Source organism: Eptesicus fuscus, chromosome 23, assembly GCF_027574615.1.
Source record: "Eptesicus fuscus isolate TK198812 chromosome 23, DD_ASM_mEF_20220401, whole genome shotgun sequence".
Taxonomy (NCBI): Eukaryota; Metazoa; Chordata; class Mammalia; order Chiroptera; family Vespertilionidae; genus Eptesicus; species Eptesicus fuscus.
In genome coordinates this window covers 27,289,015-27,313,721 of record NC_072495.1, presented here as the reverse complement: position 1 = coordinate 27,313,721, position 24,707 = coordinate 27,289,015, and the positions used below count along the sequence as shown (strand labels likewise).

At 60.9% G+C, this 24,707-nt stretch overlaps 1 protein-coding gene across 3 annotated transcripts; it reads left to right on the top strand.

Moving 5' to 3' along the window:
• Nucleotides 1-3,568: 3,568 nt before the first annotated feature.
• Nucleotides 3,569-23,914, top strand: RILPL1 (Rab interacting lysosomal protein like 1). Of its 3 annotated transcripts, none has more exons than XM_054712463.1 (8): nucleotides 3,569-4,109; nucleotides 8,884-9,034; nucleotides 9,973-10,091; nucleotides 10,890-11,111; nucleotides 17,410-17,582; nucleotides 18,590-18,682; nucleotides 21,526-21,549; nucleotides 23,454-23,914. In XM_054712463.1, exons 1-8 carry the CDS (start codon nucleotides 3,798-3,800, stop codon nucleotides 23,596-23,598), a joined length of 1,239 nt encoding a protein of 412 aa, XP_054568438.1. In that variant the 5' UTR covers nucleotides 3,569-3,797; the 3' UTR covers nucleotides 23,599-23,914. The 3 variants fall into 3 exon arrangements, with proteins under 3 accessions (XP_054568438.1, XP_054568440.1, XP_054568439.1); XM_054712465.1 differs by lacking the exon at nucleotides 21,526-21,549 and adding an exon at nucleotides 21,163-21,250 and having other exon boundaries at nucleotides 23,454-23,518; XM_054712464.1 differs by lacking the exon at nucleotides 21,526-21,549.
• The last annotated feature ends 793 nt before the right edge of the window (nucleotides 23,915-24,707 follow it).

Sequence of the window (24,707 nt, the reverse complement as noted above, 5' to 3'; positions counted from 1 at the left end):
ATCAAACCATGACCTCCTGGTTCATGGGTTGACGCTCAACCACTGAGCCACACCAGCCGGGCAGGGGACCCACCTCTTAATACCACCACATTGGGGGCCAAGATTTCAACCTATGCGTTTGGGGAACACGGACATTCAGCCCGTGCGTGGTCTATGGCAAGAGCGTAGGAGAGCGACGCTCAAGCGGCCCCAAGTAGCCTCTCCGAGCGCAGTGTGGTTTCCAGGGCCTGCGGCCTGATGTTCCAGGAAGTGGGGACTTCTCCTTCCACACAATCACGGCGCCCCTCTGCCGCGTGCCCAGCCCCACTGGCTCGCATCTGCCCGCAGGCAGCTCTTCCGACCTGCCCCTGGCGGCGGGGGCGGGGGGGGGGGGGTGTTCCCCAGCCCCCACTCAGCCTTCCTCCCACTCCAGACCTTCAAGTCTCTTCTCTGACCCACGGCTGAAGCACGGCTTGTGCTCATCCCAGGCACTTCCTCCAGACTGGAGTTTGGGGTTTTTTTACATTTTTATTGGGATGACATTGGTTAATAGGCTGCAGTCTTTTTTTTTTTTTAATTATTATGAAAAAATGCTAATATTACAGAAGGACCCAGAATAGTATAATGAACTCCCACGGTCCCATCACACAGCTTCAACAGTTATTAACAAAATGGCCAGTCCTCACTCACTCATATTCCCAATCATCCACCCTCCCAGTGGGTTATTTGAAAGCAATTCACAGACATTATGTCATTTTACTCTTACGAGGTGTACCAGTTAATAATGCGGATTTTTTTCAATCGATGGAGTTACACATATGCTGATATAGATGTGATTTGATATGTAGGCTATTTTGTTGTAGTGACAACAAGCTTCAAAACCTCATATGTCAAATTTTCTGAAGGTGTTAACATCATAGATATTTTCACGCTTAAAAATGTCAAATTTCATGCCAAAAAAAAGAGCATTTGCAGGAAGTTTTAATTCATTACTTTATTTTGAAGAAAAGTGCTGCTGAAAGTTATCGTATACTTCGGGAAGCTTATGGTGAACATGTTCCATCTCAAGACACTTGTGAACGCTGGTTTAAACGCTTTAAAAGGGATGATTTCGATGTGAAAGACAAAGAACATCCAGGTCAACCGAAAAAGTTTGAAGACCAACAATTACAAGCATTATTGGATGAAGATGCGTGTCAAACTCAAAAACAACTGGAAGAAAGATTAAATGTTGCTCAGCAAACAATTTCTGATTATTTACAAGCAATGGGAAAGATTTTAAAGGAAGGAAAATGGGTGCCACATCAACTGAACGAAAGACAAATGGAAAACTGAAAAGTCACCAGTAAAATGTTGCTTCAATGGCACGAAAGAAATCTTTTTTGCATCAAATTGTGACTGGCGATGAAAAGTGGATTTATTTTGAGAATCCCAAACGCACAAAATCACGGGTTGATCCAGGTCAACCATCACCATCGACTGCAAGGCCAAATCGCTTCGGAAAGAAGACAATGCTCTGTGTTTGGTGGGATCGGGAAGGTGTGGTGTATTATGAGCTTCTAAAACCAGGTGAAACCGTTAATACTGATCGCTACCGACAACAAATAATCAATTTGAACCACGCTTTGATCGTAAAACGACCAGAATGGGCCAGAAGACACGGCAAAGTAATTCTGCTTCACGATGACGCACCATCACACCCTTCAACACCAGGTACAGACACGTGAAAAGATCCTGCCGGGAAGTATGAACCCACCCGCCGTGTTCACCAGACCTTGCTCCTTCAGATGACCACGTGTTCCGATCGATGGCACACGCACTGTCTGAGCAGCACTTCAACACGTACCAAGAAGTGGAAAATGGGGTCTCTGAATGGTCTGCCTCAAAACAAGAAAAGTTCTATTGGACGGTATCCACCAATGACCTGAAAGATGGGGAAATGTGTGGCTAGCGATGGACATTACTTTGAATAAAGCACGTTTGATGTTTCTCTTGAAATTATCGTGTTTTCTTTGATTACAAAATCCACATTTTTAACCAGTATCCGCATTTTTAACCGGTTAAGGCTAATCTGCATACCGGTTAAAAATGCGGGTTAACTGATGGTGTTTTTTTTTAATATTACTTTAAAAATAGACACATTATAACATAAATACGTTTTCATAAAAATCACGTTGCCCCCAACAAACGCAAGTCCTGAAGCAGCGGCATTCTTTGCGGTGGGCGGGTCTCCGCGATGCCTCGCTCCAAGGGCTGGACCCTGGCATGTGCCTGGCCAGTCTGTCCGCGTGCAGCTTCCTGTCAAACACACGAGGCACAGCCAGCCTCTCCCTCACCCAGGGCCGCAGAGGGGCCAGCGCAGAGGCCCTCTGGGCGCTGGGGAGCCCCCAGAGCCACCGGCCACACTTGGAGAACCGAACCAAGGAGAAAGGATGACCTGAGGAAACATTCCCAAGGTCTGAGAGGCCTGCCTGGCCCGTGGGAAGGATGAGCATCAGATACTGTCAAAGGCGAATGCCTTTTATGTGTTACATTGTTAATCAACATGGAGCCAGGCTGGGGTGGGCTTTGTGGCTCCAAGGCCGTTCAGGGCAATTTTAGGGAGAAGGCAGGGCTGTGGGAAGGAGAGGGGAGGAGTGTGGGCTCAGGAAGGGCCCTCCTGGTGGGGGGTTTGGGGGGAGGTGGGGTGTCTGATGGAAGGGAGGAGGGGATTTAGCCAAGTGTAAAGGGCAGGGGGCTCTGGACAGGAGACTCGTGCTGAGAGCCAAACCGGCCGCCTCCCCATGAAGGGGTCACAGGCACAGGGAGCCGGGCCGCCCATGGACGTGGCTGGGCAGGCGCGGCAGCTTCGGGGCTGAGGACCCCTCGACCCGTGCGCCCCTCTCTGGGGGGTGGGAGGCGGGCGCCTTCACTGGGGCGCAGGCCCCGGCTCCGGCGGGTCCGCCTCGCTCCCGCCCCAGGATGGGTCCCTCCCGGAGTCCACCTCTCCACCCCTCCCTCTCTCCCCAAAGCGGGGGCCGCCCCCCGACCATCGGCCAGGACCAGCGACCCCCATCACTGCCGCCGCCGCCCCCTCTCCTCCGGGCCAGCCTCGGACCCCCTCCTTTCCCGGGGACAAGGGGGGAGCCAGCACCCGGACGGGATCCAGGAGGGGGCGGTGCGGGGGGCGCGGGCGGGTGGAGCCGGGGTCCGGGGGCTGCCGAGTCGGCGGGTGGGAGGGGTCGGTGCCCGAGGGGACCCCAGGGCGCCCTCAGGCGGAAGAAGCCGGACGCGCCCCTCGCCAGGCCGGGATCTGGGCGGGGCGCGCGGCATCCCTGCGGGGGGAGTCGGCCCCCGGGTCTCGCCGCCGCCAAAGTTTCCCGGAGCCGCGGCGGCCGCCCTTCCTTCCCAGGCCCGGGGCGTGGGGGCGACCCGCGGGCGAGAACCGTTTCCGAGGGCGGCGGGGCCCCCTCTCCAGCCAGACCCCGCGCCTCCATTGCGCCCAACTCGGATTCCCAACTTGGGAGGCGCCGCGGGCCTGCGCACGCGCGCCTTCCCCGCCGCCGCCGCCGCCGCCGCCGCCGCCGCCGCCTCCGCCGCCGCCTCCCCCCACTTGGGAGCCGGATCCGGGCCGAGCGGACGCCGGCAGCCGCACACGGAGAGCCGCCGGGGCCCCGGGGCCGCCGCTCCACCCCCGCCGATGCCGGCCGCCCGCCCGGTGCGCCCCCGGCCGAGGGCCCGCTGAGCGCGGCCGGAGGGGCGGCGCGGGGGGCGGGGGGCCCGGCCGGGCGCGGCCCTCGCCCGCGGCAAGTTCGCGAGTTGCACTAGTTGGCGGGGCCATGGAGGAGGGGGACCGCGGGCCGGCGCTGGCGGCCGCCTCGGCGCTGGAGAAGAACGTGGCGGAGCTGACCGTCATGGACGTGTACGACATCGCGGCGCTGGTGGGCCACGAGTTCGAGCGGGTCATCGACCAGCACGGCTGCGAGGCCATCGCGCGCCTCATGCCCAAGGTCGTGCGCGTCCTGGAGATCCTGGAGGTGCTGGTCAGCCGCCACCACGTCGCGCCGGAGCTGGACGAGCTGCGCCTGGAGCTGGACCGCCTGCGCCTCGAGCGGATGGACCGCATCGAGAAGGAGCGCAAGCACCGGAAGGTGGGCGGCGGCCTCGGGGCGCCCCTCCGGGCGGGGGGCCCCTCGGCGCGGGGCGCGCGCGCACGTGCGCGAATGAATGCGGGGACCCGAGGGGAGCCGACGCCACGGGACGGCGGGCGGGCGGGCGGGGGGGGGAGGCCCGGGCCCCCTCGTGCCCAGCCGGGGCCCCCTGTCCGGGGACGCAGGGCCGTGCCTCGGAGGCAGACCCGAGTCCCAGTCCCACCTCTGCCGGGTCACGGGTGGGACCGCAGGTGCGTCCCGGAGCCTCCCGGTGCCTCATTTCCTCGCATCTCGCATGTCAGACGGTGACAGTCCTAGGACCCGACTTAGAAGGAGACTTAACGAGATGGCATCTCCCCTGCCCAGATAATAGTACTTTTTTTCAGAAGTGGAATGGCTTCCTGCCCTGCCCTGTCCCCCAGGAAGAGGAGAGACAGGCCCCGTTTTTTTTCATTCTACCTCAGGGCCCCCCAGAGAGCAAAGGGGTGTGACTCCCAGCCCCTGGCCCCCCCCCCCCCACCTCCCTGGGTTCCTATTTGCAAATTGCTCCCCCGGCTCCCTCCTGGGTTATTAACCTGTGCTCTGAGGTGCTTTCTCCTCCTTGATTTTATCTTCGGTTCTCACAGAACCCGGTGAGGTAGGAATGGTCTTCATTTTACTGATGAAAAAACTGAGGGTGTTGGGGGGGCGGGGAGAAAGGACGGGTCCCACCCTAATGCTGAGAGAGCCCGGTCCCCAGGGAAGAGAATTCTAGTGACTCTCTCCTTGTTTAAATTGGGGGAAGGATGCCCACTGGCGTGGCTCAGCGGTTGAGCATCGACCTAGGAACCAGGAGGTCAGGGTTCGATTCCCGGTCAGGGCACAGGCCCGGGTTGCTGGCTCCATCCCCAGTGGGGGGCGTGCAGGAGGCAGCCGGTCCATGATTCTCTCACGTCATTGATGTTTCTCTCTCTCTCCCTCGCCCTTCCTCTCTGAAATCAATAGAAATATATTTTTAAAAAGTGCATTGGGGGAAGGCAATGATTTGGGGCAGATTTAAAGCTAAGCCGCTGCCCTGTGAACAAGAATCCCTACGGGCTCGGGTCTCCGCCTCCCCTCCGGGCCAGGCGTCCAGCCCCGGTGCCTGGAGAAGCGGAAGTGGGAGACTGGTTTCCTGTCAGGACCTCAGCTCCCGGAACCTCCTGCCAGACACCTTCCTTCCGACTGGGAAGAGGAGGCAACGCCTTCCCTCGGGGCCCAGGTGCCGGGCAGGCTCCGCGTGCTGTGTGGCCTCAGGAAGTGCACTGTGCCTCTCTGAACCTCCCCAGCAGGCCATCACCCATGGCCTAGTAGGTACTCTGAGGTCTGAGTGTTTTTTCACGGAAAATAGCCCTGCCAAGTCTGCAGTCTTAACCGGAGGGCAGATCGTGGGGAGTGGAGAGCACCTGTGTGGGAGGTTGGACTGGGTTTGTCCTCAAAGGTCCCGGTGCCCTGGGGTCAGGAAGGAAACTCAAGCTCCCAGGAGTTAGGCAATGTCTCCCCGGCCACCCTGCCAGCTTGACAACACCCTGGTGCCGCAACTAATGTCACCGTTCCCAGGGCAGGGGCGTTGGAGCCGACAGCCTGGCTTCCAGCCCTCCCTCTCGGGCTGTGTGATCTTGGGCAGGTCACCTAGCCTCTCTGTGCCTCAGTGTCCTCAGCTGTGAAAGGGGATAGCAGGACCCATCTTGTAGGGTTGTGGTGAGGACCGTGGGAGTTCATGTGTGTAAAACGCTCGGGACAGAGCCCAGCTCATTGCGAGGGCCTTGTCTGTTAACACTGTCTTTGGGCCCGGAGAGGTTCTCACTGGCATCGGGGACCCCACCTCCATCCCAGGCCCTCCATCCCTACTCCTGCCCCAGGGGGCCTCCATCTCTCAGAGAGGGAAGGATCTTTGAAATCCTCGCATAGCTCTTTTGTAAAAAAATTTATTGACTTCAGAGAGAAAGGGAGAGGGAGAAAGAGAGAAATATCAGTGATGAGAATGAATCATTGACCAGCTGCCTCCTGCACACCCTCTACTGGGGATCGAGCCTGCCATCCGGACATGTGCCCTGACCGGGAATTGAACCCTGACCTCCCGGTTCCTAGGGCGATGCTCAACCACTGAGCCACACTGGCCCGGCCCCTCATGCCTCTTAACAGGGACCAAGGTCACACAGGGTCCTAGCACCCGTGTCCGTGCCCCCGGCTTTCGTCCTCCTGCAGCTGGGAGGCGCTCCTCGGAGACGCAGGGGCCACCAGGCTGGAGGCGTTGGAGTGCCCAGCCCGCTGCCCTGTGGCCTCTGGAAGGCTGTGGCCAGGAAGCCAGCACCGCGCTCAGGGCAGGCCTGTTTGTCCACACTGAGGAGGGCGCTCACCAATCCCAGGACACAGCCTGGTCCCCATCCCCGCCCCAGGCCTTTCAGTTGTATTCCTGGGAATTGGGGGTCTTCTGACTCCACACACCCCCACCCCTGCAATCTCAGAGGCTCTTCAAGGTGTTATTATTTCCACAGTGTGGACAATCAATGTCCTTGATCGTATCCCTCCCTTCCTTCCTTCCTTCCTTCCTTCCTTCCTTCCTTCCTTCCTTCCTTCCTCCTCCCTCCTCCCTGGTTACTGAGTCTGCAAGCCCATTGACACGTCACAGCATGCTCCGCTCCTCCTAGGTGACCCGTGGGAGAGGGGGGGAGAGCCGGGTCCTCACCTGGTGGTGGGGGGCAGTGGGGAGGCAGGAAACACGCAGGTGTTAGAAGGCAGTGGCTGTGCGGGCCCAGTTGCGTGTGATGTAAGTAGTATATATTGTTCACTTATTCGCTAAATAGAGGTATTTATTGAGTACCTACTGTGTGCCTGACTCTGTTCTGGGAGAGAGCAGTGACCGCGGTAGGTGCGGTCTTGGCCCTCAGGGACCTGGATTTCCAGCACAGTGCTGTCCCATGGAAATACGTTAATGAAGAGGCACAGATGCGGTTAGTTTTAATGACGTACCTTTTTAAAAAATATATTTTTATTTCAGAGAGGAAGGGAGAGGGAGAGAGAGAAACATCCATGATGAGAGGGAATCATGGACCGGCTGCCTCCTGCACGCCCCCCACTGGGGATCGAGCCCGCAACCAGGGCCTGTGCCCCGACCGGGAACCGAACTCAGGCCCTGCCCTTCACCTCTCCTGGTGACCTTGAGCCAGCTGTGCAAGGACTTAGTTACTGCCCCCGTTTCCCCGTGCCGCGAGCTTCCGAAAGAAGGGGAGCGGGTTTAGGGGCTCATTCCGGAGAGGAACGGAGGCGATGCTGCCATCCATCCGGCCGCTGGGCCAGCTGGTGGCGGCCGTGGGCGGACCCGCCCCGGCCTTCCTGGGGCTGGCACTGTTCCGTTAACCCCCCCTCGCGGGAGCCCTTCGGGGGACAGGTTACACTACTTGCCTCGGGGCCCGCTCCCCAAGGTGGAGTAACTTGTCCCCGATCAGCTAGCACCTGGCGGGAACAATTCAGACCCAGGTAAGCCGGCCCGGTGTCCGCCCTAACCGAGCCTTCTGTGCCGGCTGCCGCGATCGTGCTGTTTAGTTCGTGGTTTTACAGAATGCCAGGTTTTTGGGTAACAGCTTTATTGACTATAATTTGCATATTATGCAACTTACCCCTTCAAGCATACACTCCCATGTTTTCAGTCATTCCGCAGAGCGGAGCAGCCATCACTACAGGCCGTTTTAGAACATTTTCATCGCCCTGGCCGGGGGCGCAGTGGGTTGGGCGTCATCCGTGCACCAAACGGTTGCTGGTTCGATTCCCAGTCCGGGCACATGCCGGGTGGCGGGCTCCATCCCTGAGGGGGGCCTGCAGGAGGGGCTCTCTCTCCTCTCCCTTCCTCTCTCTACAAACACACCCATGTTCCTGGATAGTCAGTCCTTCCCCGCCTCCCGCCCTCTGCCCCGCACAGCGGCCAGGCACTCGCCTGTGGATTTAGCACATTTCCCACGAGTGGGTCCTCACTATGTGCCTGGCTGCTCTTAGTGCGATGTTTTGTTTTTGTGTTAGTATGATGTTTATTTTATTATCTTTTAAACCTATTTTTATTGATTTCAGAGAGGAAGGGAGAGGGAGAGAGAGATAGAAACATCAGTGATGAGAGAGAATCATGGATCGGCTGCCTCCTGCACGCCCCCTACTGGGGACCAAGCCCGAAACCCGGGCCTGTGCCCTTGGCAGGAATTGAACCTGGGACCCTTCAGTCCGTAGTCGACGCTCTATCCACTGAGCCGCACCGGCCAGGGCTAGTGTGATGTTTACCAGGTTCATCCACGTTGTGGCAGGTGTCGGTGCTTCGTTCCTTTTCACGGCGGAGTAGGGTTAGGGCTCCTCAGCTGAGGGAAACTGAGGCCCGAGTGGCTAAGGAACCTGCCCGGGACGCTCGAAGAGATGCCGTGTGGGACGTACGGGGAACTCCGGGGCCAGGTGGCAGCCCCCGGGGTCTTCGCAGCCTCTCTCCCTGGAGAGACGTCTGTCCTGACGGAGGGTCTGTCCAGAGGTCAGGGGTGTGGGCTCCCCAGAGCGGCTGGGCACGGGAGGCCCCCTCTCCGGGCTGCTCCTTCCTCCGTCCTGTCCGGACCGGGAACAGGGGCCGCGCGGGTCTCACCGGGGCAGGTCCGAACGGGACGGGACGGCGCCTCCTCTCGTTTGCAAATTGCCAGGCGGGCTAGGGTGCCGCCGCCTGGTTCTCACGGGGAGGGGAGGCCCGCACCCCGCGCCCCGCAGGCTGTGACCGCGCCTCCCGCAGGAGCTGGAGCTGGTGGAGGACGTGTGGAGGGGGGAGGCGCAGGACCTGCTGTCCCAGATCGCCCAGCTGCAGGAGGAGAACAGGCAGCTCCTGACCAACCTCTCCCACAAGGACGCCGGCGAGGCCGAGGAGGACTTCCAGAAGCAGGAAGGTAGGAGGGGCGGCCGGGGGGGCGGGGGCGGGGGGAAGGCTGTTCCCGCGGCCGTCACGGGGACAGTGCCGGTCAGGGTCCCCGAGCGATGACTCGCTGACCTCCAAGCCTTGTCTCCGGCGGCGGCGGGCGGGGCTGGGTGCTGCTGGGCAGGGGTGGACGCGGCTCACGCAGCCTGTTCCCGGGCCGGCGTTTCTGGGCGTTTCTGGGCGCCGGGGGTACACGTCGGAGGAGGGGGCGCCGCTGCCCCGGGAGCCTGTGCTCCTGTGCGGAGAGGAGCACGGGAGCAGATAGAGGGGCCCTGTCCGGCGGTGGCCAGTGCGGGGCCGGCGGGGGTCAGCCCCACCCCGACCCTGACCCTGACCCTGACCCTGACCCTCGGGGGCAGCGAGGGGTTCCTGGGCTTTGGGTCCTCCCTTCCCATGGGAACCAGTCGTTGGGCACCAAAGGGAAGCAGTAAAGGGGAGCCCTGGCCCTTGGGCGGAAGGGTCGCGGGTTCAGTTGCGGTCAAGGGCACGTACCTCTGGTGCAGGCTCCATCCCTGGCCCTGTGGGGGGCAACCAGTCAACGTGTTTCTCTCACATCAATCTCTCTCTCTCCCTCTCCCCCTCCTTCCACTCTCTCTAAAATTCAATGGAATAATATCCTCTGGCGCGGGTTAACAACAACAGGAAAGGTACACCCAAGGGTCTGGAAAGTTCTTGGGTTCTGGGCAGACAACGCCACCACCCGGGGAGGAGGCCCTGAGCTGGTGTGACGGGCCCGGCCCAGCCTCGGTCCCTCACCTCAGAACACAAGCGGCCGCTCCTGTCCCCCAGGGTCCCCGAAGGACCCGACGTGGCGCTGTCCCGTGGAAACGGGCTGACGTGGGAACGGAGCGGGGCTGCGGTGGTGGAGCGGGCAGGGCGGGGCTCACCTGCAGGTCTCGCCGCCCCCAGGCATGTCGGAGCGGGAGCGGCAGGTGATGAAGAAGCTGAAGGAGGTGGTGGACAAACAGCGCGACGAGATCCGCGCCAAGGACAGGGAGCTGGGCCTGAAGAGCGAGGACGTCGAGGCCGTGAGTGACCCGCCCCCCGCGTCCCTCCTCCCGGCCAGGAGGTCCCCGTCCCCCCCTCCCCCCGGTCTCATTCCGTGGGCTCCGTGGGCTCCGTGGGGTGCGGATCCTGCCTGAGGCTTGGCGGGCCCAGCCCTGGAACAGGGGGAGAGACCATGGCCCCACCCACACCCTGGGGAGGCCCCAGGCCCGGTCAGCCTGGCTCTGACCCTGAGGCTCCCCCTTGAACGAATGGCTCCCGGAGCCCGCCCGCTTGGCGCCCCCCAGGCTGCTGCAGGGACCGTGCAGTGGGGGTCTCTGCCGGAATTGGAAACGCGCACCCCTTTCTTGCCCGGCCGGCACGGCTCAGTGCTTGCGCATCGACCTAGGAACCAGGAGGTCAGGGTTCGATTCCCCGTCAGGGCACAGGCCCGGGTTGTGGGCTCGATCCTCAGTGTGGGGCGTGCAGGAGGCAGCCGGTCCATGACTCTCTCTCATCATGGATGTTTCTATTTCTCTATTCCTCTCCCTTCCTCTCTCTCGAAAACCAATTAAAAAAACAAAAAACACCGCACACCCCCTTTCAAGGCGTGTTACTTCCATCTGCTGGGAAGCGGGCCTCCTGCACTAACAGGACACGCATCTTCCATCTGTCACAGAGTTCCCACAGTAAATACATGTACACATCGCCCATCTCCGGCACCGGCTGTGTGAACACGTCAGACCCATGAAGACGTGGGCAGTACGAGTGGCCTCCGTGGGGCGGTTGGCCTTGTGCGGCGTGAGCCCGCGGCCCCGTCAGTGGCCTCTCTGTCCCCGCAGCTGCAGCAGCAGCAGACGCGGCTGATGAAGATCAACCACGACCTGCGGCACCGCGTCACCGTGGTGGAGGCCCAGGGCAAGGCCCTGATCGAGCAGAAGGTGGAGCTGGAGGCCGACCTGCAGACCAAGGAGCAGGAGATGGGCAGCCTGCGGGCGGAGCTCGGGAAGCTGCGGGAGCGGCTGCGGGGCGACCCCCGCCAGAACGGCGAGGAGGAGCCCGAGGTGAGGCGGACGCTTTAGGGAACGGGGCCCCGAGCGCGCTGGCTGCTCCTGGAGGGCACACACGGGGGTGGAGGCAGATCGGGGCTCCCAGCGGTGCAGCTCGGAGGTGGTTACGGGGCACCTGCCATTCTCCATCCGCTCATTCATTCCGGTGACTACAGGTTATGTGCAAGGTCGTAGCCGCACTGTTGACAGTAGCCAGAGGCAGAAAGCCCACGTGTCCATCCACAGATGATGGATAAACAAAGCGTGCTCTGTCCAACCGGTGGGACAGTACTCAGCCATGAAAAGGAATGATGCGTTGACACGCCATAACATGCATGAATTTAGAAAACATGCTACATGAAAGTAGCCCACACAATGGCCGCATGCTGCATGATCCCAGTGATTTGAGAGGTCGAGGACAGGCCACTCCACAGAGCAGAAAGCGGACGGTGGCTGCAGGGTCGAGGGGAGGGGGGCAGCCCCGGGGGGGGGAGTGCTAATGGTGATGGGGTTTCCCCTGAGTGACGGTCGCACAACTGAATGGACTCTCAACACCGAATTCTGTACTTTTAAAAGAGGGACTTTATGGTACGTGAATGACATTTTAAAAACAGTTTTATTGATGTCAGAGAGGAAGGGAGAGGGAGAGAGAGAGAAACATGAATGATGAGAGAGAATCATGGATCCGCTGCCTCCTGCACGCCTCCTACTGGGGTTGGAGCCCGCAACCCAGGCCTGTGCCCTGAGCGGGAATCGAACCCGTGACCTCCTGGTTCATAGGTTGACACTCAACCACTGAGCCACGGCCGGGCGTGTGGTTTTTTCAGTACGCAAGGAAAGCAGACAGGTGAGGCCGGGTTTCCTGCTGAATTCCCGCAGTCAGTCCCCTTTGCTGGGCCTGGGGCACAGAAGTGGCCATGCCGTGCCCAGGCAGCAGGGAGCATGTGCAGGGCGCCAGGCCTCGGGATGGAGGCCCTGGTGGAGACATGACCTCCCTGACGCCTCTCTGGACAGGCCCCTGGCTCGTCGGCCGGGCTCCCAGACCTCCCCGGGGAGCAGCTGGGCCTGGGCATCTCCCTCAGGCTGTGCCCAGAGCGCCTCATGGGATCCGTGGACAAGCCGAGATAACCCGGCCACCGCCACGGTCCCCGTGCCGTGAGCCTAGACGGCCCGCTGCCGACCGGCCGATTGCGGCTGGGACAGGCCGACCGGGGCTGCCCCAGGCACTGCACCGGGACCCCTGGCCTCCGGAGGAGCAGGGCCTCCAGCTGTCCCTCCTCTGCACCCCAGGCAGTGGCCCCAGAGGCAGGACCTGACGGCACAGCTGCCTGGGAGGCCCCAAGCTCTAAGGGGATCAGACACTCGCTGTAAAACAGCCTTCCCTCCCCAGAGAGAAGAGCTCGGGCTCCGAGGAGCCTTCGCTGGGGCTGAGTGCAGCCTCTGGGGTGAGCAAGGGGCGACGCCGGCTTGAGAGCAGTGTTTATAGGGGACCCCATGTGAGCAGTGTTTATAGGGGACCCCATGTGAGCAGTGTTTACAGGGGACCCCATGTGAGCAGTGTTTACAGGGGACCCCATGTGAGCAGTGTTTATAGGGGACCCCATGTGAGCAGTGTTTATAGGGGACCCCATGTGAGCAGTGTTTACAGGGGACCCCATGTGAACAGTGTTTATAGGGGACCCCATGTGAGCAGTGTTTACAGGGGACCCCATGTGAGCAGTGTTTACAGGGGACCCCATGTGAGCAGTGTTTACAGGGGACCCCATGTGAGCAGTGTTTACGGGGGACCCCATGTGAGCAGTGTTTACAGGGGACCCCATGTGAGCAGTGTTTATAGGGGACCCCATGTGAGCAGTGTTTATAGGGGTCCCCATGTGAGCAGTGTTTATAGGGGTCCCCATGTGAGCAGTGTTTATAGGGGATCCCAGGTGAGCAGTGTTTACAGGGGACCCCATGTGAGCAGTGTTTATAGGGGACCCCATGTGAGCAGTGTTTACAGGGGACCCCCATGTGAGCAGTGTTTACAGGGGACCCCATGTGAGCAGTGTTTACAGGGGACCCCATGTGAGCAGTGTTTACAGGGGACCCCCATGTGAGCAGTGTTTACAGGGGACCCCCATGTGAGGAGTGTTTATAGGGGACCCCATGTGAGCAGTGTTTATAGGGGACCCCATGTGAGCAGTGTTTATAGGGGATCCCAGGTGAGCGGTGTTTACAGGGGACCCCATGTGAGCGGTGTTTACAGGGGACCCCATGTGAGCAGTGTTTATAGGGGACCCCATGTGAGCAGTGTTTATAGGGGACCCCATGTGAGCAGTGTTTATAGGGGACCCCATGTGAGCAGTGTTTATAGGGGACCCCAGGTGAGCAGTGTTTATAGGGGACCCCATGTGAGCAGTGTTTACAGGGGACCCCCATGTGAGCAGTGTTTACAGGGGACCCCATGTGAGCAGTGTTTACAGGGGACCCCATGTGAGCAGTGTTTACAGGGGACCCCCATGTGAGCAGTGTTTACAGGGGACCCCCATGTGAGCAGTGTTTACAGGAGACCCCCATGTGAGCAGTGTTTACAGGGGACCCCATGTGAGCAGTGTTTACAGGGGACCCCATGTGAGCAGTGTTTACAGGGGACCCCATGTGAGCAGTGTTTATAGGGGACCCCATGTGAGCAGTGTTTATAGGGGACCCCCATGTGAGCAGTGTTTATAGGGGACCCCCATGTGAGCAGTGTTTATAGGGGACCCCATGTGAGCAGTGTTTACAGGGGACCCATGTGAGCAGTGTTTATAGGGGTCCCCCATGTGAGCAGTGTTTATAGGGGACCCTATGTGAGCAGTGTTTACAGGGGACCCCCATGTGAGCAGTGTTTACAGGGGACCCCCATGTGAGCAGTGTTTATAGGGGACCCCATGTGAACAGTGTTTACAGGGGACCCCATGTGAGCAGTGTTTATAGGGGACCCCATGTGAACAGTGTTTATAGGGGACCCCATGTGAGCAGTGTTTATAGGGGACCCCATGTGAGCAGTGTTTACAGGAGACCCCCATGTGAGCAGTGTTTACAGGGGACCCCCATGTGAGCAGTGTTTATAGGGGACCCCATGTGAGCAGTGTTTATAGGGGACCCCATGTGAGCAGTGTTTACAGGGGACCCCCATGTGAGCAGTGTTTATAGGGGACCCCATGTGAGCAGTGTTTACGGGGGACCCCATGTGAGCAGTGTTTATAGGGGACCCCATGTGAGCAGTGTTTATAGGAGACCCCCATGTGAGCAGTGTTTACAGGGGACCCCATGTGAGCAGTGTTTACAGGGGACCCCATGTGAGCAGTGTTTACAGGGGACCCCATGTGAGCAGTGTTTACAGGGGACCCATGTGAGCAGTGTTTACAGGGGACCCCATGTGAGCAGTGTTTACAGGGGACCCCATGTGAGCAGTGTTTATAGGGGACCCCATGTGAGCAGTGTTTACAGGGGACCCCATGTGAGCAGTGTTTATAGGGGACCCCATGTGAGCAGTGTTTACAGGGGACCCCATGTGAGCAGTGTTTATAGGGTCCCCCATGTGAGCAGTGTTTATAGGGTCCCCCATGTGAGCAGTGTTTACAGGGGACCCCATGTGAGCAGTGTTTATAGGGGACCCCATGTGAGCAGTGTTTATAGGGGACCCCATGTGAGCAGTGTTTATAGGGGACCCCATGTGAGCAGTGTTTACAGGGGACCCCATGTGAGCAGTGTTTATAGGGGACCCCATGTGAGCAGTGTTTATAGGGGACCCCATGTGAACAGTGTTTATGGGGGACCCCATGTCCGGGCGGGAAGGGCCCTTTGACATATTGTTGGGTTATCGAGGGCGAGATGGAGAAATGCAGGCCTGGAGAGGGGCCGGCAGCACCCCCAAAGGCCTGTGGGAAGTGACGCCTCTCTCAATGGACTTACATTTATTTTAACTGATGTCAGAGCGGCAGGGAGAGGGAGGGAGGGAGAAACATCGGGGAGGAGAGGGAGTCTGATCAGCTGCCTCGTGCACGCCCCCTGCACCGGACCGGGAATCGAACCGTGACCTCCTGGTTCATAGTCATCCCCCAGCAGCACAGCCAGGCTGGTTGTGTGCATGTTTTACTTGGTGTGGAGATAACACTGCACACAACACCGTGAGGTCTGAGTGCGCCCGTGTTGACGGGGTGCGAGTGTGCTGCAGTGTGAGGACCCCCGTGACGTGACGTCCGGCATCGCCATTTCCTTTCTCGGGTGGAGGACTCGCCAGCACCTGGGTCCGGCCAGCGGGGCGGCACTTCCTGGCTCTGGGCAGCCTCCTGGAGGTTCTCGCCTTCCCCGGGCGGGCGGACGCCTGCCAGGGGGCCCCTCCAGAGACTCAGGAACCTGGGACCGGCCCGGTGATGGCAGGACCTGCGTTCCGGGCAGAGAGGCCTGGAGGGAGTGTGTGAGCTGAGATGGGTCCCCCGAAGGGGCCGAGGCTGGAAGGAAAACGGTGTGGGCGTTAGCAGCCATGGAAAGGGCGGGTAAAGGGAGAGGCCGCTACGCAGCGGCAGTGTCACCACGTGGGTCCAGTGTGACCCAGTCTCCCATTTTTATCCGAAAGGAAGCCCCAAACCCAAGCTTCAGTGTGAAGTCTTCTGATCTAAACTTTCGGCCTCTGATCAGAAGTCTCAGAATACAGTCGGAGCCAAACAAAGGAGGGGCAGAGATGGGGGGAAGGGGCAGGCACAGTTCCTAGCAAACTCCTACACATCTGTCAAGGCCCCATGCACAGAGCCCACGTCTGCAGCAACGCCTTCTGCGACCCTCCGGTTAGCGCTGGCTGTCCCGCACCCCTTTTACCGCACCTGTTACCTGTGAGTCTCTGCTTGTGTGGGTCTTCCCTCCACCTGCACGCACCTGTCTGATTCATCTCATTAGCTCAGTGACCAGCGGCACAAAGGGAATGCTTCACACATGTTGGAAACGTGTTAGACGTCCAGGGATGCTCCGTGGTTAACCTGGGCCGGGGTCGAGAAATGCACCGCCATTAGTGAGCTCCTGCTGTGTACCGGGCACCGGCTGCACGGGGTCGTGGGTGGGGACAGAGGAGTCAGACACCGGAGAGCTACCTTGACCACAGCCCAGCGGAGGCGTGCCCCGCACTGTGCTTCCTGGGAGGCTGAGGCCTCCAGCACTGCCTCCCCGCGTTCTTGGGGGGCGGGGGGGGGGGCCCTACTCCGATCCCCAGCCGGTGTGTGTGTGTGGGGTGTCAGATTTGGGTTTCCTGCTGCCCCTGCCTCCTGTGCTGCTTGCTGACTCCGGGTCACACACCCCTCCCCCGCCTGCCAAGTGGCCTCTGTCACCTGCCCTGCCCCGAGTGGGGGCGGGGGGTGTCTCCTTTCAAGTGTCCTTTCCCGGAACAGCCTGTCCAGCTCCGGGATGGCTCTGGAGCCCAGCATCCCGACCGCGTCCCCCGCCCAGCGGCGGCCCTTTGGCCCTGTGCTGCTGTGGGGGTTTGTTTTGGGGGTTGGGGAGGGTCTTTTTTCAATCTCATTCTCCTGTTCTGGAACTTTCCCTCTCCCGAGCTTTTCCTCCTCTTTCATTTTTTAAATTACTTCATTGATTTGAGAGAGAGAGAGAGAGAGAGAAACATCAATGATGAGAGAGAATCATGGATTGGCTGCCTCGTCCACGCCCCCACCCCCCGCTCGCCCCCCTGGGGATGGAGCCCGCAACCCGGGCCTGTGCCCTGACCAGGAATCGAACCGTGACCTCCTGGTTCATAGGTCGACGCTCAACCACTGAGCCATGTCAGCAGGGTTACCATCATTGGTTTAAAGTCCCTTTTTCTGGCAGAGGGTGGGAGGACCAGGTTTGGATCTGGCCTGGATCAGGTGACTTAGCATGCTGGGATCCGTCCGTGTGACCCTCCCCTCCCCCCCACACCCCCGAGCTGGGCTTCCACTGAACCCCAGGGAACATGCCCCGGCCACGGGGAGAAAGGGCTGGACCAGCAGCGGGCCCGATGGCAGTGGTCCCAGTGAGACGAGGAGGGGACACAGGCGGGGCTGCGGGCGGCGGCCTTGGGGTGTGGGGTTCGCCTCCTTGGCCGCCTGTGAATGCACCTGGTAATGAAGCCCGGGTCCGGTGGGGCGGTTGAGAAGGCAGACGATGGACAGGTGGCCGCCGGCTTTCGTCCCCGGAGGACTTCACAGGACGGGAGCGGAGGCCCGCGGGTCCTGGAATAGCGCCTGGGCGAGCTGCTGGGCCGGGAGGGTGGGCCGCGCGGCGGACCGGATGCCGCCCGGGGTTCATCGGCAGCATCTCCCTCCAGGCGGAGCCCGGCGCGGAGGAGAGCATCTCGGAGGCCGAGAAGGCGGCCATGGACCTCAAGGACCCCAACCGCCCCCGCTTCACGCTGCAGGAGCTGCGGGACGTGCTGCACGAGAGGAACGAGCTCAAGTCCAGGGTGTTCCTGCTGCAGGAGGAGCTGGCGTACTATAGGAGGTGAGCGTCCGGGAGCCAGCGCCCCCCCCCCCCCCCCCCGGGTCGTGCGGAGCCTGGGGACTGAGCTCCTACAAGACAAGGGTTGCATCTGCGTCTGTTCTGGGGCCTCCCAGCCTCATTCTGGGAAGGCTTCATGGAGGAGGTGGCATTTGAACGGGCCTGCCCTAAAGGAGAGGGCGCCATTCAGGACGGGGAGGTGGAGGGGGGGGAGGCGTATTCCGATGGGAGAAACCGCAAAGGCATGGAGACCAACGTTTGCAGGGACAGGAAACGGGAAGTACAGTGGAACCTCATTTCTCGAACTTCATCGGTTCTGGAGGCGGAAAACCGACTCGTTTTTCCCAGAAATAATGTAAATGGAGTTCCTTCGTTCCAGCCCCACATGACTGCGTTTTAACCTTATATACAGAGCGTGTCTTGTGCTGTGTAATCTGTAATAAGCACAAAAAGGGAGGGAAATGTGCAGTAAAAAGGAAAATGTGACCATCGCGATCAGCAGCAGCAGAAGCCAAAACAGCTCCGAAGCCTCCCAGCGCCGCGCCCCGATGTTCAGGGGGAAACGCCTCCCACTCGCGCATTCGCCCCCTTGTCCCCTGTGGTGCGCGACCGGCGAATGGCTGTCGGCACGCAAGGGCGTCGGGTGGAGAAGGGCATTGTCCGAGGTGGGAGCCGTTGGAGAAACGAGGTTCCACCGTAGCTCTCTTTGGCCGGAATCTTTAAGGAAACTGGAAATGGAGACGTGGGTCCCATCCCTGAAATGCCACCTGTGATCCCAAAGCCAGAGGGCCCCAGGCCCGTGCCTGCCGCCTGCAGGGCGGGGCCTCCCTGCCCACCGCCATGGCCCTCCCGAGGGGCAGCCCCCCGGGGGAGCGGCCACTGGCACCAGCCTCCTGGGTCCCCTTATTCTAAGTACAAGCCCTCCCCAGCCATCAGACAGTACCCTTCTGGAATATTCCAGCTCTCCTGGAACGTTTGACTCTCTTGCTTTCCGCCTCTCACCCTCCCAGTGAAGAAATGGAAGAGGAGAATCGGGTGCTCCAGCCCCCGCCCGCCGTCCACCCGAGAATGTCCCCCCAGCCCGAGTCCGGGATCAAGCGACTGTAAGTGCCCAGCTTCCGGCCACGCTGCTCGCTGGCGGCTGCACCGGCCGTCCCGGCCTCGCGCCTCCCGGCCCCTGCCCAGGGCCAGGCTTGTCACTAACCAGCTCCTGCCGAGACAGGCCTAACCGGGCGCGTGGGCCGGCCCCGGGCTCGAGTTCACCTGTGTGTGGGTGCCGAGTCCCCCCGGGTCCCTGGGCAGAGGTGTGGGGAAGGCTTGCTTGAGTGGGTCTGGTGGGGGGTGTCCGTGAGGCTGGGGGGCGGGTCTTGTGCTGCTGAAGGGCTTGGAACCCCGGCTCCGAGAGGTCAGGAATGGGCCCCGGCCCGCCCTCATCTCTGATGCTCCGGTGACCCACCCACCTGTCCCTCCACTGACCAGTGACGTGCGTAACGCGGAGTCAGGCGGGGCGCTGTGGGGACACGCAAGAAGGAGCCAGCCTGTCCTTGCCCTCCACTAGACTTAAGGCCACTTCAGTGCTGTTGTTTGTTAATGTGTTTTTGTTGACTTCAGAGAGGAAGGGAGAGGGAGAGAGGGAGAAACATCCATGATGAGAGAGGATCAGGGATCGGCTGCCTCCTGCACGCCCCACACTGGGGATCGAGCCCACAACCCGGGCCTGTGCCCTGACTGGGAAGCGAACCCTGACCTCCTGGTTCCTAGGTCGATGCTCACCCCCTGAGCCCCGCCGGCCGGGCCCCCCTCAGTGTTTTTTTGCATCAAAGACCCTTGGAGATTGTGATGCGAGTTTATAAACCAGCTCGGAGCCCTTGAGCGAAGTTGTCTTCCCCCTGAGTCAGGGGTGGCTCTGAGCTGGGACAGTTCGCCCCATTTCTTGGAAGACAGAGAGGCCCTGGGAGCCAGGACTTAACCCAGGCTGTTTGTCTGCCACCGGGCTGTCCCGCCTCCTCCCCGCCCCCTGCCCCTCCCCCCACTCCTCCAGTCGCCCGCTGTGGGCGGCTGCCCAGTTCCCTTATCTCTCCAGTGCCCACAGCCGGAGGCGCCGGAGTCTGCATTTCTGGGCTGAGCTGCCCGAGGGAACCAGAAACCCCGCTGCCAGTCAAAACAATGTGCCCAGGAGACGGTCCAAGAATAGCTTGTGATCGCGCAGCTGCCGGCCCGGGGCGGCTGGCACTGCCCGGCAGGTCACGCGGGAGCGCGAGCGGCTCCAGCTCGTCCCCAGTGGACACCAGGCACCGGTGCCCCCTTTGTGTGGCCTCAGCTCCCGATCGGGGTCCCAGGGACCCACCGGCTGCTGCCCGCTGAGCCGGGCGGAGGGGCTGGCCGGAGGCAGGAAGCAGGCAGGGGGGCCAGGAAGGCGGCGGGTCCGATGGCGGCCACCAGGGGTCCAGCGGGAGGGGCAGCGGGGCGTGTGTCCCTGTCCTACCCCCCACCTCCCGCTTCCGCCTGGAAATAGCCTCACAGCCCGCGTGACCTGAGTGCCGCCGGGCCGCTTGGTTTGCCTCCAGAGTTACACCGGCCGCCTCGTGGGGGCGTTCGCTGGAGAGCAGGTGCTTCTGCAGGGTGGCGCCTACAGGGGGGGCAGGGCCGTCCATTCCGGGGCCGCCCAGGCCGTGTCCCAGGGCCCCTGCCCATCTGTCTGGCCAGCGCGTGTCCAGGCAGAAGGCCCAGCCACGTCCAGGGCCATCCCCACACAAAGACTTGTCTTTGGGGGCCCCCCGTCATGCTGAGAGGGGTCCTGGCGAAGGTGGGTGCAGGACCCTGTGGCTTGGAGCCCCTGGAAAGTTGAAGGCATCCCCTCTTCTCGTTGTCACGTGAGCGGCCGTCCAGCTGGTCCTGCCCAGATGCCAGCCACTCGGGCGCATCAGAGGCGACCACACACAGAATCCCAGCCTCGCCCGGGACAGTAGTTTATGTCTTTCCCGCCATCCTCCCAAAAAACCGAAAGGAAAAGCCGAGCCGTTCACAGTGCGCCGCGGGGGTTTGGTTGGCGCTTCCTGGTTGTCCTGGCCCAGCCAAGGGCCCGACGCCCCTCCCTGTCGGCTGCCGCACCCCCAGGCCTCCCTGCACCTGTCCTCCCCCGGTGGCTGTCACCTGCCTGGTCCTCGCCTGCCAGGTGGTTTGCTAGGGACGCTGTAACGAAAGCGCCACAAACCAGGCGCTTACACCACAGAAAGGCGCTCCTCGCTCTTGAGGCCAGAAGTCCAAGGTCAAGATGTCGCAGGTCTTTCCTCCCCGCCCTCTCCTGGGTCTGGTGTTGGCCTTTGTTGGCTTCTAGAACCTTCACCTGACCTCCCCCTTCATCCCCACGTGGCCTTCCTCCCTGTGTGCGTGTCCGTCTCCACCTGCTCCACTGTAACCTCATCCTAACCACCTACCTCGGCAAGGACCCTCTCCCACAAGGCCCCTTCGGAGCCCGGGCTAGGACGCCAGCGCACGAGGGGGCCCAGCTCCCCGCGGTGTGCGCGGGGAGGGCTGCCTCCGCGCCCCGTTTTCACTCTGTCTGTCTGTGCTTCCCGAGCAGGATCTTTACAGCCATAATGCCCATGGTAGCGGCTGGACTGATCCTAGACGACCCCACCCTGCAGCCCGTGCGACGCCTCGTGTCCCTTGTAGGCACTGGAGTTTCTGACTTGGTTTTGAGCTTGGCCTTGGGCGTGTGTGCTGCTGCGGCTGCCGCTGGGCTGGCCCGTCCCCTTGGCCGCACTGGCTGCATGGCCGCCGCCTGCGTGTCCCCGGGGCAGTGGGTGGCGAGCGCGGCCTCAGACGTGCCGCTCACGGCGCCCGATGGGCCCGCCTCGGGAGGCCCCGGCCGCCTCGGCTCTGCCACTGATGACTCTCTCTGTCTTTTCTGTTTCTGCTCTAAAACCACCTTGTCCGTGGCCAGTAAAGAAGGTCCTTTAAGTGACGGGTCAGTAATCACGCCCACTGACACCCCCCCCGCCCAGTGACACTAACACGGTGTGCTCAGTCTCCACGCCCAGCTTCCTAAACCGCTGTGTTTGCCAAGCTGACGTCAGGGAGCTATTTGATCTGGCTTTTTAAAAAAATGTTTTTAATCGATTTCTAGAGAGAGAGGAAGGAAGGAAGAGGGAGAGAGAGAAACATCCATGAGACAGGAACATCATCGATCGGCTGCCTCCTGCCCGACCCCCCACTGGGGATGGAGCCCGCTACCCGGGCCTGTGCCCTGACCGGGAATCGAACCGTGACCTCCTGGTTCCTGGGTGGATGCTCAGCCCCTGAGCCACCCGGCCGGGCTGATCCGGCCTTTTTTTTTTTTTTTTTTTAAGGAAAAGCAGAGGAGGGGACCTGTGTGTCGATTCCCTCTGTCCCCTCGGCCGGAAGTGGCACGTGGCTGCCTGCTTCACTGAGGGAGGCGGGGGCGGGGGGCACGTGACGGTGCTGCGTGGCTGCTGTGCTGTGGCCGGCTTGTTGCCCTGACGTCCTTCTGGAAAGAGCTCACCCGTGGCCCAGGGTGAAGCTGTGCCTCCATCGTCCCCTCGCGCACCTGTCACAGGAAAGGGGTCTTAGCCGGGAGGGCGGGTTTCCCGGCAGATCCCACTCGCCCCGGGTCTGCGAGGAGGGACCACGCATTCCTGCTGGGAGGTGGGTGCAGAGTCGAGTAGCCACGGAAGAGGCCAGTCATGTCACCCAGATGGGACTCACACTGAGCCTCATGGGCCACAGAGCACAGGCACGCACACACACACACACACACCACACACACACACACACACACACACACACACACGCACAGCGAACGGGCGAGCAGACGGAACTAAACGCATCTGAAGCTGGGGTTTCTCTGTGGCTCCTCCTACCCCTGTGCCCGGGAGCTTAGAGTTGGTCACTTACCAAGGTCAGAACCACGAGGCAGGAGGCGGGAGTGCAGAAAGGGGGTGGGCGGTCCTCGGGGGGCCAGCCAGGTGCACGGGCCGCAGACCTCGTTGGAAATGCCTGTGATGCCACCTTTATCTTCTGGGCAGTGACGGTTCACTCTCAGGGACCAGTGGCCCGTGGTCGGCTGTTTCCCAAAGGCCTCTTGGTCTACATTCAGGTTTTCTTTTAATGTTTTTATTGATGTCAGAGAGGGAGGGAGAGGGAGAGAGAGAGAGAAACAGCAATGATGAGAGAGAATCATGGATCGGCTGCCTCCTGCACGACCCCTACTGGGGATGGAGCCCACAACCAGGGTAGGTGCCCTGACTGGGAATTGAATCATGACCTCCTGGTTCCTAGGTCCACGCTCAACCCCCGAGCCACACTGCCCGGGGCCAGGCTGAACTCGCTGTTTCTCACGAAGTGATCGCTCCGCCCGGCTGTCACCATAAGTCAGTCTGACGCTCCACAGTCTGTTTCTCTAATCAGAGAAGCACATGTCCCAGTCATAGGCTTTTTTGCTCGTCTCATTTTCCTCACATCCCTGAGCAGTAACATCCATGCAGTCTGGGCTCTGAGGTGCTGCTCACCCCGCAGTCGTCTCAGGCGTGGCCCTCGGGCCTCCCTTCCCCGTGTCCTTAGGCTGAGGACACCCGTGAGGGCGGCTTCCAGCAGCCCTTTGCCTCCACTCGTGGGGGAGGTGGGGGGGCGCCTCCCAGTCACGTGTGCGCTCCCCGTTCAGACCGTCCCCTCCGGTGCCGTGACGGGACATGGAATCCCTGCTGCTTCCTGGCCTAGCTCCGCCCCGCACCCCATGTTCCTTCCTCCCTTGCCTTGGTTTGCTCCCGCCCACGTTTGCGCTCTGTGTCCCTGCGTGGCGTTCAGCGTCCCGTGCCCCCAGGGCGGGCGCTCACGTCTGTCTTCCCCCCGCAGGTTTAGCTTCTTCTCCCGGGACAAGAGGCGCCTGGCCACCACGCAGCGGAGCCCGCACGGCCAGGAGTCCTTCGGCCAGTGGGCCAGCGCCCACCGGGACGACGGCTACACGGAGCAAGGACAGGAGGCCCTGCAGCACCTGTGAGCCTGCCGCCGCCCTCGGACCTGCACCGGAACCCGGCACCGCGGCGCCCGCCACGGCCCCCCGGCGGCCCAGGGCTTGCACACCCCTCGGTCCAGGTGCCCCTCAGAACGGGGCCCTCAGACGGACTGTCCGCTCCGAGGAAGCACGTGGAAAACTTGCCAAACTCTCCGGAGATGCGTGTGGATGCCAGGCCCTCCGTGTGATAGGTGACTGATCCCTCGGTTTCTATTGAATGAGCGTGAGTGGAGGCCGGACGCTGCGTTGACTTCAGTAACACAAGCTTCTTTCAGCCAAATACACCTCCTGCCACTGCTGAGCTGCCGCGTGCCTGCTGAGGGGATCTGGGGGCAGGGGTTTCACGATCCACTTGGTCATTTTTTTTAGTTTTTTATTTTTGTCGATCCTTACCAGAGGATCTTTTCCCACCGATTTCCAGAGAGAATGGAAGGGAGGAGGAGAGACAAGAGGAAGAGAGACCCATGTTGATCGGTGCCTCCCACATGGTCCCCTGTCGGGGATCAAGCCTGCAACCGAGGCAGCAGCCCAGGTGCAGAATGGAACCTGGGACCCTTCAGTCTGTGGGCCGATGCTCTGTCCACTGAGCCGAACGGCCAGGGCTCACCTGGGGCTTTGAGTGGCACGCACCGAGGCGTCCCGCCTGGAGGTGGCTCAGACCGGGCCTCGCCTGGGGGAAACGGTTTGAACGCCGCCTGACCTGGTCGTTCACGTGCAAGGGCAGGGCCACTTTACATACTGGACTCTGGTTGCTAAGAAACCAGCCATCAGCTCAGGTCTGGCCTCCAGAGTCTGCTTCCAGATCGCTGGAGAGAAGGATCCGACAGGAGAGTGTTGCTGTAGAACGGGTGGGAACCTTCCTTCTGCCCGGGGCCATTTGGGTATTCATGACACCATTCTCAGGCCATGCCAAATTATCAGCTTAAAAATTAGCCTGCTAGATTTGGCCAAACATTTAATTAAGTCACCCCTCATGCCTTGGCAGGGCCAGAGCAAATGACTTTGAGGGGCTTACACAGCCGCGGCCGGACGTCCCCGCCCTGCTGTAGAGCTGGTTCTGAGCTGACCGCCCATTGGAATTAGGAGTTTACTAG